The sequence below is a fragment of the Mytilus californianus genome, unplaced genomic scaffold (assembly GCF_021869535.1).
Source record: "Mytilus californianus isolate M0D057914Y unplaced genomic scaffold, xbMytCali1.0.p SCAF_7, whole genome shotgun sequence".
Lineage (NCBI taxonomy): Eukaryota > Metazoa > Mollusca > Bivalvia > Mytilida > Mytilidae > Mytilus > Mytilus californianus.
Genome location: NW_026262723.1, coordinates 3,571,989 through 3,588,336, shown reverse-complemented (window position 1 = coordinate 3,588,336; position 16,348 = coordinate 3,571,989). Strand labels below are relative to the sequence as shown.

General features: G+C 32.1%; 1 protein-coding gene across 1 annotated transcript in view; it reads right to left on the bottom strand.

Moving 5' to 3' along the window:
- Positions 1 to 1,752: 1,752 nt before the first annotated feature.
- Positions 1,753 to 16,348, bottom strand: part of LOC127708149 (macrophage mannose receptor 1-like) — a 51,970-nt gene continuing 37,374 nt past the window's right edge. The window contains exons 6-9 of the mRNA XM_052212989.1: positions 11,155 to 11,197; positions 3,640 to 3,728; positions 2,633 to 2,738; positions 1,753 to 1,985 (exon numbers count right to left, since the gene is read on the bottom strand). Coding sequence (XP_052068949.1) covers positions 1,753 to 1,985; positions 2,633 to 2,738; positions 3,640 to 3,728; positions 11,155 to 11,197 — 471 coding nt within the window. The remainder of the gene's footprint in view (positions 1,986 to 2,632; positions 2,739 to 3,639; positions 3,729 to 11,154; positions 11,198 to 16,348) is intronic.

Here is a 16,348-nt window from a genome sequence, read left to right as displayed (position 1 = left end):
TGTAGAATAAGTTAGGTATTTTTGAATTCTATGAAAGATAAGTTATCTTCTCAATGCTCTTCAACTTCGTATTTCATTTCTCTTTTTTTTAATTCTTTGGATTCGACCGTCAGTGGTGAGGCTTTTGTATAGGAAGCGCGCAAAAAACCGTCAGTGTTAATGTTCCACAATAATGCTCCTTTTTCGAAATGTTTTAAATAAAACTTATATGTACCATTACTTGCTATTGTAAATCAAACCTATGGATCATTCTGATTACATGCTTTTCATATCAGAAATTAGATAGTGTTTGGGTATAGATTAGGAAAAGTGTTAGAACTAGAAGTTTTATCTGGTGTTTCGGTGTATATTGTGTGGTCTGTTAATCTCCATCCATTCCATCAAACAACATACTGGAGCTAAATTTTATTGTAATGTTTATTGGAAGACCATTTGAATATTCTGTGTTTTTGTGTGTCGTAATGAGTATCAATTCCTTTCAGTGGTCCATTGTTTTTTAAATGATATAGAAATTCTGATGGATTTCCCAGAAATTACAGAAGTTTATTGTTGCATCATCTGTAAATTTATATTATTTTGTCTACTTTCAATAAAAATGGAAGTGAGGGTTACAGTATTTTCTGGATCTACACATTTCACGTTAGTCGGCTACGGCTTTGAGGTAATAGACTACGAGGTTAATTGATAAAAGATAACTGAAGATTAATCTCTCTCTCTCTCTCTCTCTCTCTCTCTCTCTCTCTCTCTCTCTGGTATTATCAATATGAAGAGAATCCATTTGACTCTATGGTCTCTCCCAATATCAAACAATTTACATATAACAAAATATCAAATAAAATCAACAGAAGAATTTAGGTATATATATATATTTATAATAAATAAACTGACATGTAAAATGTAAAACAATTTCTGACAATTACGCCTATCCGAGAAGGTTTCCAATATCTGCTGCCCTAAAATAAATAAAAAGATATTTGAAAATAAATATTAATGATCTTTTAAATTTGGGGATTTTTTTAAATAGAAGTTACTACTGACAAATGAACAACGAGGCGCTTAACCCTAGTCATATGCTTGTAATTCATGTGATTGCCCTTCGTTGTTTTTATATTATATTAATTTTTCGTTAATGAGGCCATAATGGTTCTCGTTTGAATTGTTTTACATGTCATTTTGGCGGCTTTTATACCTTGCTAAGCTGTATAAGTTTTGCTCATTGTTGAAAGCGGTGACCTTTAGTTGCTTATTAATATCGTCTCTTGTGGATATTTGTCTCATTGGCAATGATTCCTTTTCTGCTTATCTTTATATTAATTTTAAGGTTGAGGTCATCTTTTCAAAAGTTTAAGAAAGGCGACATGATATATTGGGTTGACCACTGTGTAATAACAGTATACTCCAAATATCCAACTAACGATCTAGTTTGTCTGTTTTGTTATTTAGGTCAATCAGTAAAAGAAGAACAACTTTTCTTCAAAGCAATTATTATCAATGGCTGATGGTGCTTCAAGCTCTTCAACTTGTACTTTATTTGGCCATTTTAACTTTTGTGATCATGCATCACTGATGATTCTTTTGTAGACGAAACGCGCCAGGCGTACACACTTTTTAAGCCTGGTATAAATGATCAACTGATTTAGATGGCGCTTGTACATTACATAACAATACTTTGAAAATAAAAGTTTTAATGATACATTTTTGCAGTGCTGAAAATCACAGTTTAAAATTCATTCGATTTCTTTGGAATAATACTTACACCATTTCACAAATGTAGGTGGTTGGTACTGTGCAAGGACCATCTGTCCAAGAATAATTGAAGCCTATAACTGGATCAACTCGCATAGCTACACAATTTTCGTTTCCTCCTCTGTTGTTTGGTTGTGTAGGTCCCCAGTTAAAGTATGTTGCCTGCTTACCATTGGCTATCCAATGAAATGTCCCTTCAGTTACAAGGTCATTTAATCCTATGTACATTCCAATGGAATCTGATTAAACAAAGGAAAATGACTTTGAGATAGATTAACATTTTTTATATTAACAAACATGGATAGTTCATATAACGAAATATCTATTCACAAACTTCCGTTGTTATCTAAGTTATGCTAAATAGTGCTTGATTCTGACAAACGGGTGAACAGCATAGCATGAAAACAGTATGAAGTTTTATTTCTGTATAAGATTTCCTTTGATTTCCAACTAATGGTATAAGTGTAAATGAGAAAGATTTCAGCATCCCATGTCGACCTTATTGTGGGAGATATAGATATGTGAGTGTGTTCGCTGTTGATTTATATCTGTTTATTTCTCCCATTGGTTGGTTTTGTGTGTGTTTTGTTTCGACTTTGACTTTATATTTTCCGAATAAAAATCTGATACATGGAAAAGCAAAAAATGTACAGAAAAATTATGCCCATAAAACATTGTGTAAAATACACAGAAATGCTCATTTCAAAATCCCAATTACCATGTAGAGCCTAACAAGCCGAAGCTTTAGATCTTACGACAACCAAGCTTTGCTGCCTAAAAACAATAGTAATGATTCCCTTAAATCATAAAAATCTTTAGCAAGAAAGAGGGACTGAAAAGTTTTGGATCATTATAGTTATAATACATGTTGCCAATTTATTCTTACTTATTTTGATCATTAAATCTGTAAGAAACTGTTGTGTTTTGGCATCATCAACGGTAGCCAAAGACGCAGATCTTCCATACTGGCGCCCAATTACTTCACAGAGCATCTGCAAAAAAATAAATGTTACTGTGGATTCATTTATTTTCGTGGGTACCAATTTTCGTGTATTAAGGAAAACTTGCATGTTCGTGGATATTTGATTTCGTGGTTTTTGACAATATCTGCATACAAGCCTATAGTAAATTTGCCATTCGTTGAATTTTTAATTTCGTGGTTAACATATAACCACGAAATCCACGAAAATTGCTATCCAACGAATAATAATGAATCCACATTATTGTAAATATTAAATAAATATAGTTTGTAAACATAGTACTATTTGAATAGATTCCCATGATGGAATTGACATGTTCATGTTTCTTTCCATATCCCTCCTAGGCATATCACAAAGTTAAAGGTTGATTATCTGTTTATAATTACCCCAATAAACAATGTAGTCAATGCTTAACCTTATTTATATTGTTTTTCTTAGCAGTTAAATATACTTGTTAGAGTTATTCCAGACACACATTTTGTGCTAAACGTTATAGCATCAGGGTTTTTTTTATATGATGGATGTTATGATTTTAAAAATCTAAGGGACCTTCATACGACCTTTATTTACCTGTCTTGTAATTTTGGGTCTCACCAATTGAAAAACAACTTCATCAAGTGCGTACAACAACAACGAATTGGGAAGACAAATACATATAATAGAACCGTTTTATAAAATCAAAACAAAACGGCTAAATTACGACATCACAGGTCACCTTGTCCTTCCGGAGAACTAAGTCTAGTAATTGATAACAAATTATAGCTTGACATGTATTTAATCGACCCGTCAGCTACTTGGCGGTTACCATCAAACTGTTTAATCTGATGAGAAAGTTATTTCAAACAAAAGAACGATTTAAACGTAGTTTATATGTTAGTATATTTCAGACCTTTTGATCATTATCTCAACTCACCAGAGAATTTCCAAACGTCTCATTGTCCCGGCTTAGAAAGAAACATTTGTCTTCATAATGATTCCATCCATTTGGACATGTGCAAAATACTGAAATAGTAATAATATTGAATTAGTATGTGTCACATCATTGAACAAAGAAGTGTAAATGTGTAAATTACAAAAATAATCTGTATAATGAAGACAAGCTAAGGCGACAGTAGTTCAAATCTCTTTTATCGAGAAGAAACAAAGGTAACCAATACAAACTAATTGAATTGCATCATCACGATAATGATTGAGGTATTAGGCGTCGACAGGGTAGGCGTCTCCTACTACAAATATACGCATGCTTCTTCCGCCATGCGAAGCAACAGTCACTCAAAATGTCATCAACGGGAATAGGACACCATCGGTACAACTACAGATTAAACAGCTATTCCGGTAGCTGAAGATCTAAGACTTTAAAAACATGTCGCTAATGAATTGAGAAAAAGACATTTTGCTAATGAGTTGAAACACATACATGTGGCAAATGAGTTGAGACACAGATAAAGCATATCAGTCGACCGATTCAAAATGGTGACTATAAAACTTATTTGATATGGATTTCAATCGTTCTTCCTCATCAGTCTGAGGGTTTAGTTTTTTGTGTAAGGAGCACACTTCTGTCAATGAAGTTCGTATCTTTGGAGCGTGCACGAGTGTAATGTATTAGCTTAGATGTGTAAAAGTCATAAGTTGGAACAGAGCATATATTACTGTTGAGAAATGAGAAGTAAACATTTTTAAATCATCATGTTTGTCATAGGTTCTACTTTAGTGTCTTCCATCGAGGAAAAAACAGGAAATGAACTATTATTTAGCTGTAATCATCAGTATTTTGTTATAAGATATACGTGATATACGTATATCTTTAAAAGCTTGAAAAGGCAGTTCATTAAATGAAATATATAATTACGCTTACCAGCTGTTCCTACAACTGCCAAAACAAGAAGTTTTATCAAAACAGGAGACATTTTATAAGATAATGTTTCAGTTTAATACTGCTTGTTGCATTTAATAAGGCGATATTTATACTAGTTTTCGTTAATTATCTCAATTTTGATAAGACTTGGTATCAAATATCGTGATTTCAATGTCAGATCGTTTTAGAATGTGAATGGCAACTGCAGACAGGTTAGAATGTGGGTGTCAAATTCGCACCAAAACCAAAGTAAACATCCCATATGAACACTAGGAACGTAAATCAGAACAGTTATCAGTAAAAGTGGAGAAAATGTTGTTATATAGAACATTTGTTAGAATATAAATTAGAACGTTTATCAGTACATGAAGAGAAATGTTGCTATATAGAACATTTGTTAGGACATAAATTAGAACATTTATCAGTTCATGTACAGAAATGTTGTCATATAGAACATGTGTTAGAATGTAAACCCATAACACTAATTAATACTTTGATGTGCACAATGCTCGTTTCCGAAACAAACTGATATGTAGATTGTTTTGGAATGTAAAAAGGGAATTAAACACTGCAATCAATATAATCTTTGGGCAGGTTGTTTTTGATTCTACACTTCCGGAGCACCTCTGTTCACCACCAGTTTTTGTTGTGGTTCGTGTGGTTCAGTATTTTGTTGGTTTATTGTTTGTCGTTTTTTTTTTTTTAATTCTTTTTTATTATTGTGCAGTCTGTTTTACTTGATACATGATTGTCGATTGTCCACTGGATTTACTCCCTTACTCTACCTAGTTTTAGTACAATATATTTTAAAAGTTTTTACAGAGATTTCTGTTGCTTTAGTTTATCATATTTATGTTTGTTTTTCTGGAAATTTTGTTCGTCTTTTCGCCGTTTTTCTTTTCGGCAATGATATTGTCTGGATTTTTTTCAACTTATCAGGAAGAGCCCGACATGAATACGGAATAATCTAGAACTGTATTACCACTAACAAGACTGTAACCATTGTTTTAGCATTATCAAAAAGTTGGATATTATCGTTCCTGTTTCCCTGATATACATCCTACATAACTGTTTATTCGTAGTAAAGTATAAGAGGGAGGCGATAGGTACCAGCGGGACAATCAAACTTATAAATTGAAAGTAAACTGAAATTGCTATGGCAAAAACGAAAAAAATGCTTATATGTTTATCTTCGAAAGAGCGTACAATGGGTGAATGTACATGTAAATAAAATCCTATGATATCCTTTGAATCACTTAAGTGTCATTATTGATGCTGTTTATACACTGTAATAACAATTGATTGCAGGTCTTCAACACTGAACTTGAGGTTCACATCTTTTATAAGTGAGGACACCACCAAACAATAACTTTTGTGATACACCTCATTTTCCTATAAAGAAAATAATACTATATATATTTTGTGAGTTCTTCTGATTTTCTTGATTTGCTTTACAAAGAACGATCAAACCCAATTATTTGAAAACCATGTATGTGAAAATACACAATTTTCCAGACGATTTTTCTTGTATATGTATAATCAGTATTACTTCATATTTAGGCTTCATAAACGTATATGTGATGGCCTGACAACGTTTTTCTCGAACACAAAAAAAGATAAGAAAGCGTCATTTTTTTTCATTTTGTTCCATGAACTACTTTGTCAAATTAAACAAAAAATATCAGAGATCGAAACATTGCAGAAAGTCAATTCTAAAACTGATTTGAGCAGAATATTTTTAAAAAAAATTTTCTTCAACTTTCTAATTGTTAAGGTTCCACTTTTTTAAAGTTTATAAGTGAAATTTTCTTATAAAGTTTATTCTCGACACGTTATATATATGATTAGGTCTTACGTTTCTTTTTCACAAATTACCATGCATAATTTCATTTGTTGTACGCTGCCTCCTTTCCACGTTGATGGCATCCTCAATAAATTTGTCACTGGACTTTTACTTGTCAAAAACAGCACGACTGGTATCCATCTGGAGCACATGAATTTAAGTGAGGTTTGTGTTATTTCATTATTTGTTGGTTGAAATATTTTTTTTCGTCATTGTTGTTTCTTCCGATGTTTTGTCCCGAAAAAAAACACTGTTCGCTTTTCATTTCGACATGTTTCAGGAAAGTACATTGTAACAATACCGCTGGTTTGAGAATATGTAATTTCTTCGAGTTTTACGCAATAAATTAACTAACCAACTATGGTACGAGCCTCAATGGTAAGTACTCTTACTTAACAGATGTTAAATTCGATAACGTGACATGTGCTACTTGTAGCACAGGATCGGCTAACCCTACCGTAGCACTTTAGTTCACCGCGGTATTTTATTCTACTCGGGTTGCTGAAACTGCAGATGTTTGTGAAGTGCACATTATTGTGGACTATTGTTGTCTTTTTGTGTGTGTGTGTGTGTGTGTTTTTTCCCACTGTGTTTTCATTCTTTGATTGTCCCTTTGGTATCATACATGTACTTTTTCTGCATTTGTTATACAGTGTATGTCATATTTGCCACTGGTTTTCAAATTGGTCTCTGGTCGATGTGTATTCGTCATGTCTCCCATTTCTTAGGTTAGTTTAAGGTTTTAAGCCCTGACAACAATAGTATGGGACATATTTTGTGGTCTGTCCAACCGTTCGACCATTCTTTTGTCCACCCCGTAAATGGTAGCAAGTAGTCGTGTTCTAATCAACTTCAAATGTTTAAAATAGATTTCTTTGCTGGATGGCAGTAATTGAAGAACATGGATGACACAGATTCCAACAGACAAATATACCTAAAAAATAAAGTCGTGATTTTTCAAAGCATCTAGCAATTGTGTTTTTTTCGGCAGCACTTTTTTGTTCTTTCGCAAGATGTTGCTTACGTGTAGATATTTGGTATATAATATCGAAGTGCTAATACACTTTTGATACTGACGCTTTATAAAACACTTTTCCTTAAAGGAATTGTCTCCCCAAAACGCACAAGATAATAAAAATAATTTTCCCAAATTTGTTGCTTGAAAATAATTTGTACCGAAGCAATTCGAAGACTCCATCTGAGGGTTATTTACCTTTAGCATTTTTATGTTTTTGATATAAGTAATATGTACTTGTAACTAGTTAACCATAAGTGATAGAGATCTAGTGTTTTTTTATTTGAGGTCTTCGGTCCAACAAATTGAAAATGAGATCAAAGGTCAAAGTCTTGTTAGAATATTTTACTTTTGCTTGTTCTTGCTAATCCCGTTATTTATATCGACAAACAAAAGGTTTTCTATGAGTTGAGACATTCCTTAATAGGTTTTTTGTACAGAGGGATAAAGTTACATTTAACAGGAGTTTTCTCCCTTGGAATGTTCAAAACTAGAAGTTTCACAATATATTTCATTTACAATACATAGTTAAGACCTAAAGTCTGTCCACCTCAACTGGTCGATTTTTCTTATTTTCATACGAGTCTGAGTTCCTTTAAACACTTGTAAAAAACAAGATCAAAGCGAGATCATTTAATTTCACAAATAGGTATATTGTTGATGTTCTTTCCATAAACAATCCAAACTTTTCGGAATGGGTCCCATTAATACATACATCCTTCTGCAAAAGAGATATAAAAAAAACCACAGAAACATCTCATCTGCCTCATTTACCTCAAATTTGACTACAGCGGTCTTCTCAGTACCAAAATCTATGACAATAGAGACGATTTCAATTTTAACATTATAAATTGTCCTCGCCTTAGCAGCAATTTACCAACTTCAAACTCGTATGGAGTATATATTTCTCAACTCATTTGATATTCAAGAACTTGCAGCTGCTACAAAGACTTTGTAAAACGTCATCGGTGTCTGAGCAAACATTAATAGTCCCAGGTTTTGTCAAAAAATGTCTCGCAGAAAGTGTCTACTTCATAAATTATACAAGAGGGTCTTGACTGTACAGCAGGTTCTAAAGAGTTTATCTTTTTATGTGTTTTACAGTTTTCCCTTTTTATGCTTATGTGTTCCTTTTTGGTTCTGTTTTGTCCATCCAGTTATCGGATTTTTGGCTTTGGACGATTCTTTTGTAGTTTTGGTCTAGAGGTGCGATTTGGACCCAGTATGTTTTTACAATGTTTTTTTTTTTCATTTTGTAAACCTTTGGATAAATACTGTACCGCATTTAATGTTTTTTTATCATAGCGTATTTGTCAGCTACAATGACTTTTTTGTTAGTTAGTTGTGTTGTATATCTGTGATAATTGCTTACACCGTTTGGCTGTTGGGTCCCGATTATTGTCATATTAACATATTGCGTCTGTTAGGTTGCATATCCAACAAAACAAAACATTTTTGTTAACATAATGGAACTAGAGACAACTGTCATAAAAGTTGGGGGTTTACCTAGCTACCTAGCTATAAACGTATAAGCAAATAAAGTGTAAGAAATAACGTTAGACCCACCAATTCGGAAAATGCCTGTACCAAGTTAGTAATATGAAAGTTGTCACAATTCGTTCTGTTGGTTGATAGTCTGACGTTTGATTTTGTCATGTTTCTTGGACTTCCCCCTTTTTGAATTTACCTTCGAGTTAGGTATTTTGTGTACATTTTTTATATGAGATAATTTCTTTGTGATCATGAAAATGAGGTCAAGGTTTAAGGTAAATTGGACGTTTTAGATTCGAACCTTTGCTATAACTTGATATTAAAACATGATAAAGACATTGGGTCCTTTGCATTAGGTTGGAAGACATATGACCTTGAAAGGTCAGCTACCAGACTGACTTTCTGTTAACAGGAAAAAGCTATTTTTTAGCATTTTTGATGTAAAAGAAATTAGCAACCATATAATTTTGGAATCAATATGAAGTTACTTATTATATCAAACCAGACGTTGTAATTTCCAACCGGAAATAGCAAATTGGCTCCCATATTTCAATCAAAATATATAGAAACCATATATTTTAAGAATCAATGTAAATTTTGCTGTCAGTCTGCACCGGAAATTGTTTTGAGTAAATTGAAAGTCGCTTATTATCTACTTTAATTCATTAAAGAAGGATAAAAGCTATGTATTTTTGATTTTTGTGAAAGATAAGCTATATCCTCAATGCTCTTCAACTTCGTTCTTTATTTGTCCTTTTTAAGTGTTTAATTCGAGCGTCACTGCTGAGTCTTTTGTATGCAAAACACGCGTCTGAAAAATTGTCAGTACCAATGTAACATAATAACACGTATTTTGCGAAATGCTATAGACAAAACTAATATAAATAAAGGCGACAGTAGTATACCGGTGTTCAAAAGTCACAAATCGATTGAGAGAAAACAAATCTGGGTTACAAACCAAAACCGAGGGAAAAACATCAATTATCAGAGGAAAACAAAGGAACACCAGGAACACCGAAGTGCAACAAAAACAAACGCCAACACACATAGAAGCGAACAATTTGATAACAACTGCTATATTCCTGACTTGGTACAGGACATTTTAAGAAAACATGGTGAGTTGAACCTGGTTTCATGGCATGCCAAACCTCAAGCTTTATAACAATGTTAAAAAATATCGCTAAAACACTACAGGACAGAGAAAAGCACAAACAAATAATATAATAGTCGACACAACATGCAAACCACAGAACAACAACGAATAATAAACCACTATTTACTATTGTAAAGCATACCTATGGATTATTCTGATTTTAGTATATGTTATAAATGACAGTTATCAGCTTGATAATTCAGACAGTGATGTTAGAATGGTGTTTAAAAAGTACAATTGTATTTCATTTTCCCGCTGTTCACTTGTCCATACATTTAACTGTACATAGTAAACATGCTTTTCATATCAGAAACTAGAGAGTGTTTGGATATGGGTAAGGGTAAGAGTTGGAACTAGAAGTTATATCTTGAGTTCCGGTGTAAATTGTGTATCTTGTTTAACTCTATTCGTTCCATCAAACAACATATTAGAACCAAAATTGATTGTTATGTTAATTGGAAGACCATTTAAATATTATGTGTTTTTGTGTGTCGTTATGAGTATAAATGCCGTTCAGTGGTCAGTTTTTATGGAAATCATTGAGATCTACAGAAGGATTTAACAGATATTATTGAAGTTTATTGTTGCACGATCTGTAAAATTAATTTAATGTTTCTACATTAAATAAAACGGAAGTAAGTGTTACAGTATAATCTGGATCTACAGATTTACACGTAAGTCGTCTATGGGCTTCAAAATAACAGAGTGCGAAACTAGTAGATAAAACGATAATAGCTCATAATAAATTCCTAAACAATCAGCTTGCCTTTGAATTTTTATTCCCAAGTAAACTAGAGATTATTCGTGTTCTTTATTCAAAATCTTGAAAATCAACAGTCGCTGATAAGCAACCGCAAACGTTGATTCTCTCTCTCTCTCTCTCTCTCTCTCTCTCTCTCTCTCTCTCTCTCTCTCTCTGGTATTATCAATATGAAGAAAATTGATGTTACACTATAAGGTCAACATCCAACAAATTACATAAAAACAAATATCAAATAAAAACAAACAGAATGATTTTGGTGTAGATATATAATAAATAAACTGACATATAACATGTAAAACAATTACTGACAATTACGGCTATCCGAGAAGGTTTCCAATATCTGCTGCCCTAAAATAAATAAATAAAAATTTGAAAAAATCAAAAGTATATAAATGTATTTCATATGTGGGGGATTTTTTAGTGATAAATAGCTGGCACATGAACAATGAGGCGTTTGAATGAAGTTAAAGGCTTGTAAATCAGTGGTTGTCTTTTGTTGTTTTTATATTGTATTCATTTTTGTTTATGAGGCCGTTAGTGTACTTGTTTGAATTTTTTTGTCATTGTAGTATCTTTTATACCTTGCTTAACTGAATGGGTTTTGCTCATTGTTGAAGGCCTTTTGGTGAAAAATAGTTGCTAATTAATTTCGTCTCTAGTGGAAAATTGCCTCATTTGCAATCATACCACTTCTGCTTATTCTCATATAAATCGTAAGATTAAAGTCGCCTTGTTTTTAAAAGTTTATGGATGCGACAACATTGGGTTGACCATTAAGCAAGTAAGTAAGTAGATTATTTATTAAAGTGACTTGTGTCAATTGACATTATGATAATATATACATATAAACCCGACCCAATGTGTCTATAAGTCACCTAAAAATTAAAGTTCATATTCGATTTGTGTCATGGATTTGATAAAAAGTCTCAATAATAGATTTATCTAACCAGAAAATAGAATAACCACTATGTCGTTACAGTAAACTCCAAATATCCCACGAATGATCCAGGTTGGGATTATGTCTTTTGTAGACGAAAAGAGCGTCTAACGTACCAAATTGTAATCCTGGTATATATGATAAATTTATTTAGATGGACAATTGTTCATTTCATAATGATAATTTAAGGACGGGTTTGTTAATCACCAAAACATATTTGCATTCTTATTGATAGGCGCTTTCTAATCGTACGATTTTACGCATTAAAAATACTGTGTATGCTACCATATTTTTGTCGGAACGAAATACCCAGACCGATCAAAACTAATAGACAGAGAGGAAATTTTGAATCTTAAAATCTACAATATATGATAATTACTCGGTAGTTAAAGCCAACATTAAAAAACAGAGGAAAACAAACAGTTAATCATTTGTTTTTAATTAAGCAGTTGTAAAAAATCCAGAAAATAAGTGTTCAGCTTATTCGATTTCTTTTGAATGGTTCTTAAACCATTTCACAGATGTAGGTTGGACCTGTACAAGATCTATCTGTCCCAAGTATAGTTGTAGCCGTTAAAAGAATCAAGTCGCATATCACAGTGTAACATGTATTGCGTTTATATTGATTCCTTTGCAATAATACTTACACCATTTCACAAATGTAGGTGGTCGGAACTGTACAAGGATCATCTGTCCAAGAATAATTGAAGCCTATAACCGGATCAACTCGCATAGCTACACAGTTTTCGTTTCCCCCTCTGTTGTTTGGCTTAGTAGGTCCCCAGTTAAAGTATGTTGCCTGCTTACCGTTGGCTACCCAGTGAAATGTCCCTTCAGTTACAAGGTCATTTAATCCTATGTACATTCCAATGGAATCTGATAAAACAAAAAAAAATGGTTGTGAATTTCTAAACAAATTCATATAAAATTAACATGCAGAATTCTATCCATCAAATATACATTTTCAATGTTGAATTGTGAAGTGTTTGTTTGTATTTATTCGGCTAATAAATGAACAGCATAATATAAAAATTATAGCAGAATTGATTGATTTCAGTCTAACCGGAATTTTCATTTCTGCATAAGTTTTCTATGAATTCTTATTTCTTATTTTTATACTTTTTACAAATTAAACTGCCATTTGTAATGGTTTTATTGCAGTTTTCTAATCGCAGTTAACTGAATATCTTGTACGATGAATCATAGAACTACTTCATAACGACTAGGTTAAAGTATTTAACTTGTTTTTAGATGCAAACAATGAGGTCAACAAACTTTTAAAAAGTAAATTCTTAACAACTAAGACTCAGTAAATCATTTTTTAAGAAAGGGAAGGACCTCAATGATAAGGAAGTAAACAAAAGCCATATTTTTATTCCGACCAAATGCAGAAAAGCTCCTATACATACGAAACTTTAATATCGAAATCATTTACTAACTTAAAGACCATAACAAAACAAAACTATAGCCACTAAGACAGCCAAGCTTAATAGTACTTTAAACAAGTCGCTTCATATTTTTTTCAGGTTCAGGTAGATAGAGGAGAAATGTTGTGTTCATCATTTATTTACAATCTAACGTTTACTCATTCTTACTTATTTTGATCATTAAATCTGTAAGAAATTGTTGCGTTTTTGCATCATCAACGGTAGCTAATGATGCCGATCTTCCATATTGGCGTCCAATCACTTCACACAGTTTCTGAGAAAAGATAGAAAAACAATACTTTCAAATTATATGACAAGTATTTATTGATCATGTTGATATTATACGATTAATTTGAATGAAATAATGGACATATTTTCTGTTATGTCCCTCGAAAACAGCTTTCACATTGAAACAAACCGATATTCTTACATTACCAAGTGCTTTGTTATGACCATGATAAAACAAACTACATTGTGTAGATGTATTTCCCCCTCCTAATAGTATGTCATTGTTCTTATTCTAAGGTTGCAGTTCCTTGTGCTTGTTATTTATGAATTCAAAATTATTGATTTCATATACAAGATCATGTGATGTTAAAAAAGTGGCAACAGTAGTTTACCGATGTTCAAATTCCATAAATTTACTAAGAAGATACAAAACAAGGTAAAAAAAAAAACAAAACAAAAAACAAAATAAACATGAGCAATTCACGGATTCACATTGACTCTAAAAGAAGCCAGACTGGATGTGTCTAACGGGTTAGCAACTTCTGCTATGCATACATCATCCATCATTGGAATCCACACTCATTCAAAATCGAGAATAGAACACATTCTCTATCAAAGTAAGACAATCGAAATCATAATTTGAAGACAAATTTATAAACATTTAATTTCGGAACCCTCACTCTGCTCTTTTCATTTTAACTCACCAGTGAATCGGCAAACGTCTCGTTGTCACGGCTTAGAAAGAAACATTTGTCTTCATAATGACTCCAACTATTTGGACATGCGCAAAATACTGAAACAAAAAAAAATTGATTCATTTGTATGTATCCTTTCATAAAAAGTATGAATGTTGAAATGTATCTAATTTTAATAAACAAATGATACACAAAGAGTAATCATGTTCAAGGTAGGCAATCAAAATCAAAAGTCAAAGAAGAATAATATAAATTACATTTTGAGTGATAAAATTTATTTCGACTTTTGATTTTATTTGCTTCATGAAGAAAAACTTTTTCATAAGGATTCCATTATTTGATATCAGAATAAAAGCACATGGTGTTCTTTGTTTCAATAAAAAGGTAAAATTTAAAAAATTCCGAACTCCAAGGCAAATTTTTAAAACGTAACGTTCCTTAACAAATGGAAATATCAAAAGCTCAAACACATCAAACGAATGGAAAACAAGTGTCATATTCCTGATTTGGTACAGGCATTTCCTTATGTAGACAATGGTGGATTAAACCAGGTTTAATAGCTAGCTAAACCTCTCACGTGTATAACAGTCGGGTACAATTTCATTATATTTACAACTATGTGTAAGCAAAACAAACAGACACAATAGGTAAAGTTTCAAAAATTGAGAAACAGCAGTCAACATTGTGTTATTAACTTAATATACATATAAAAACAAACAACTATGTCGACAATGAAAAACAAAATGACATGTAGACACTATATAGACAAAGCACATAAGTAAAAACGAAAGACAAACATACAAAAGATGACCATTGCACAATAACACAATGGCGAGATGTATAAATACCGAGCCACGACAAAAGGATATTACCAAAAATAGACTTATCAATTTGAGGCCTTTGATAGCTTGCTGTTCGGTATGATCCAAGGCTCCGTGTTGAAGGCCGTAATTTGACCTGTAAATGTTTTCTTTTTATACATTGTGACTTAGATGGAGAGCTGTCTCATTGGCACTCATACCACATTTTCTTCTTTATATGAATTCTGTATCCATTTTTTTTTACATAAGGTTAAAAATGTAAATAAACAAATAAAAAGAACACTTTAAGACGTAATTTAGATGATAAACAACGTCAGTACCTAGAATTTATCCTTCAAGACCATCATGTATTCTTTGTGAAGTTGAAACTGAATATTTATCAACAAGATCTTGGTATCTTCCAATGAACTTTTATAGAAAAGGAAAAAGGTCTTTGACATAACTGTGGTTCATCAACTTTCTGCTCAGACATTGGTGGCGTTTTATAATGTCTGAGGTGGCAGTCCTTTAAGTTTATTATTATTCACAAAGTTACTGATATGAATATTTAAAAAAAAAAAATTGGAAAAGCTTGATTTCACTCTTAATCATGTTAATGCAATGAATAATTTGATGACATCTAGTGTTTATGCACTAAATGCTGCTACATTTATCGAGTCTATGCATTGTTAATTGTTTTTTTTTTTTTTGGACTTTTAGTAATTTGGAATTAGGTTTGTCTATGTTATAAATCAAATATGTTAATTTGAAGTTGTGTAAAATTGTTGAGCATAAATTTGACAGCTACATATACCCTAAGCCTAACATTAACCCTAACGCTAATACTAATGTCCTTTGATTAAAACTAAATGAAGAAGCATTTAATTATGAATTACAGATTTAATCTTGAAGAGTAAGTTCATTAAATGATAATTAAAAAGTGACTTACCAACTGTGGCTACAAATGCCAGAATACAAAGTTTCATCAGAACAGAAGACATTTTGATATATGAGGCAGCAGTTTAAACATTGCATGTTGCATTTCTGGAGGCGATATTTATATTCGTAAATTATCTCAAATTTGATAAGTTCGTGATGTCAATGAAACTGCAGACAGATTGAAATGGGTGTGTAAAATTCGGACCAGAAACAAAGTCAAGGTCTCCAGAAATATTAATGATAAATGTAGAACTTTTATAAGAGTGGTATTCATAAAGACCATTTTTATCAAAAGTTCAAATTTAGAACAAGATTATTTAGAATATAATTTGGAACATTTATCAGGATAAGGATATAAGCCAAAGTTCGAGACGTCCTATGTAAAGATTTGGAATATAAATAAAAATATTTATCAGTACATGAGGCATGTGAGGAGAATTGTTAGAATGTAAATCGGAACATATATTATGAGC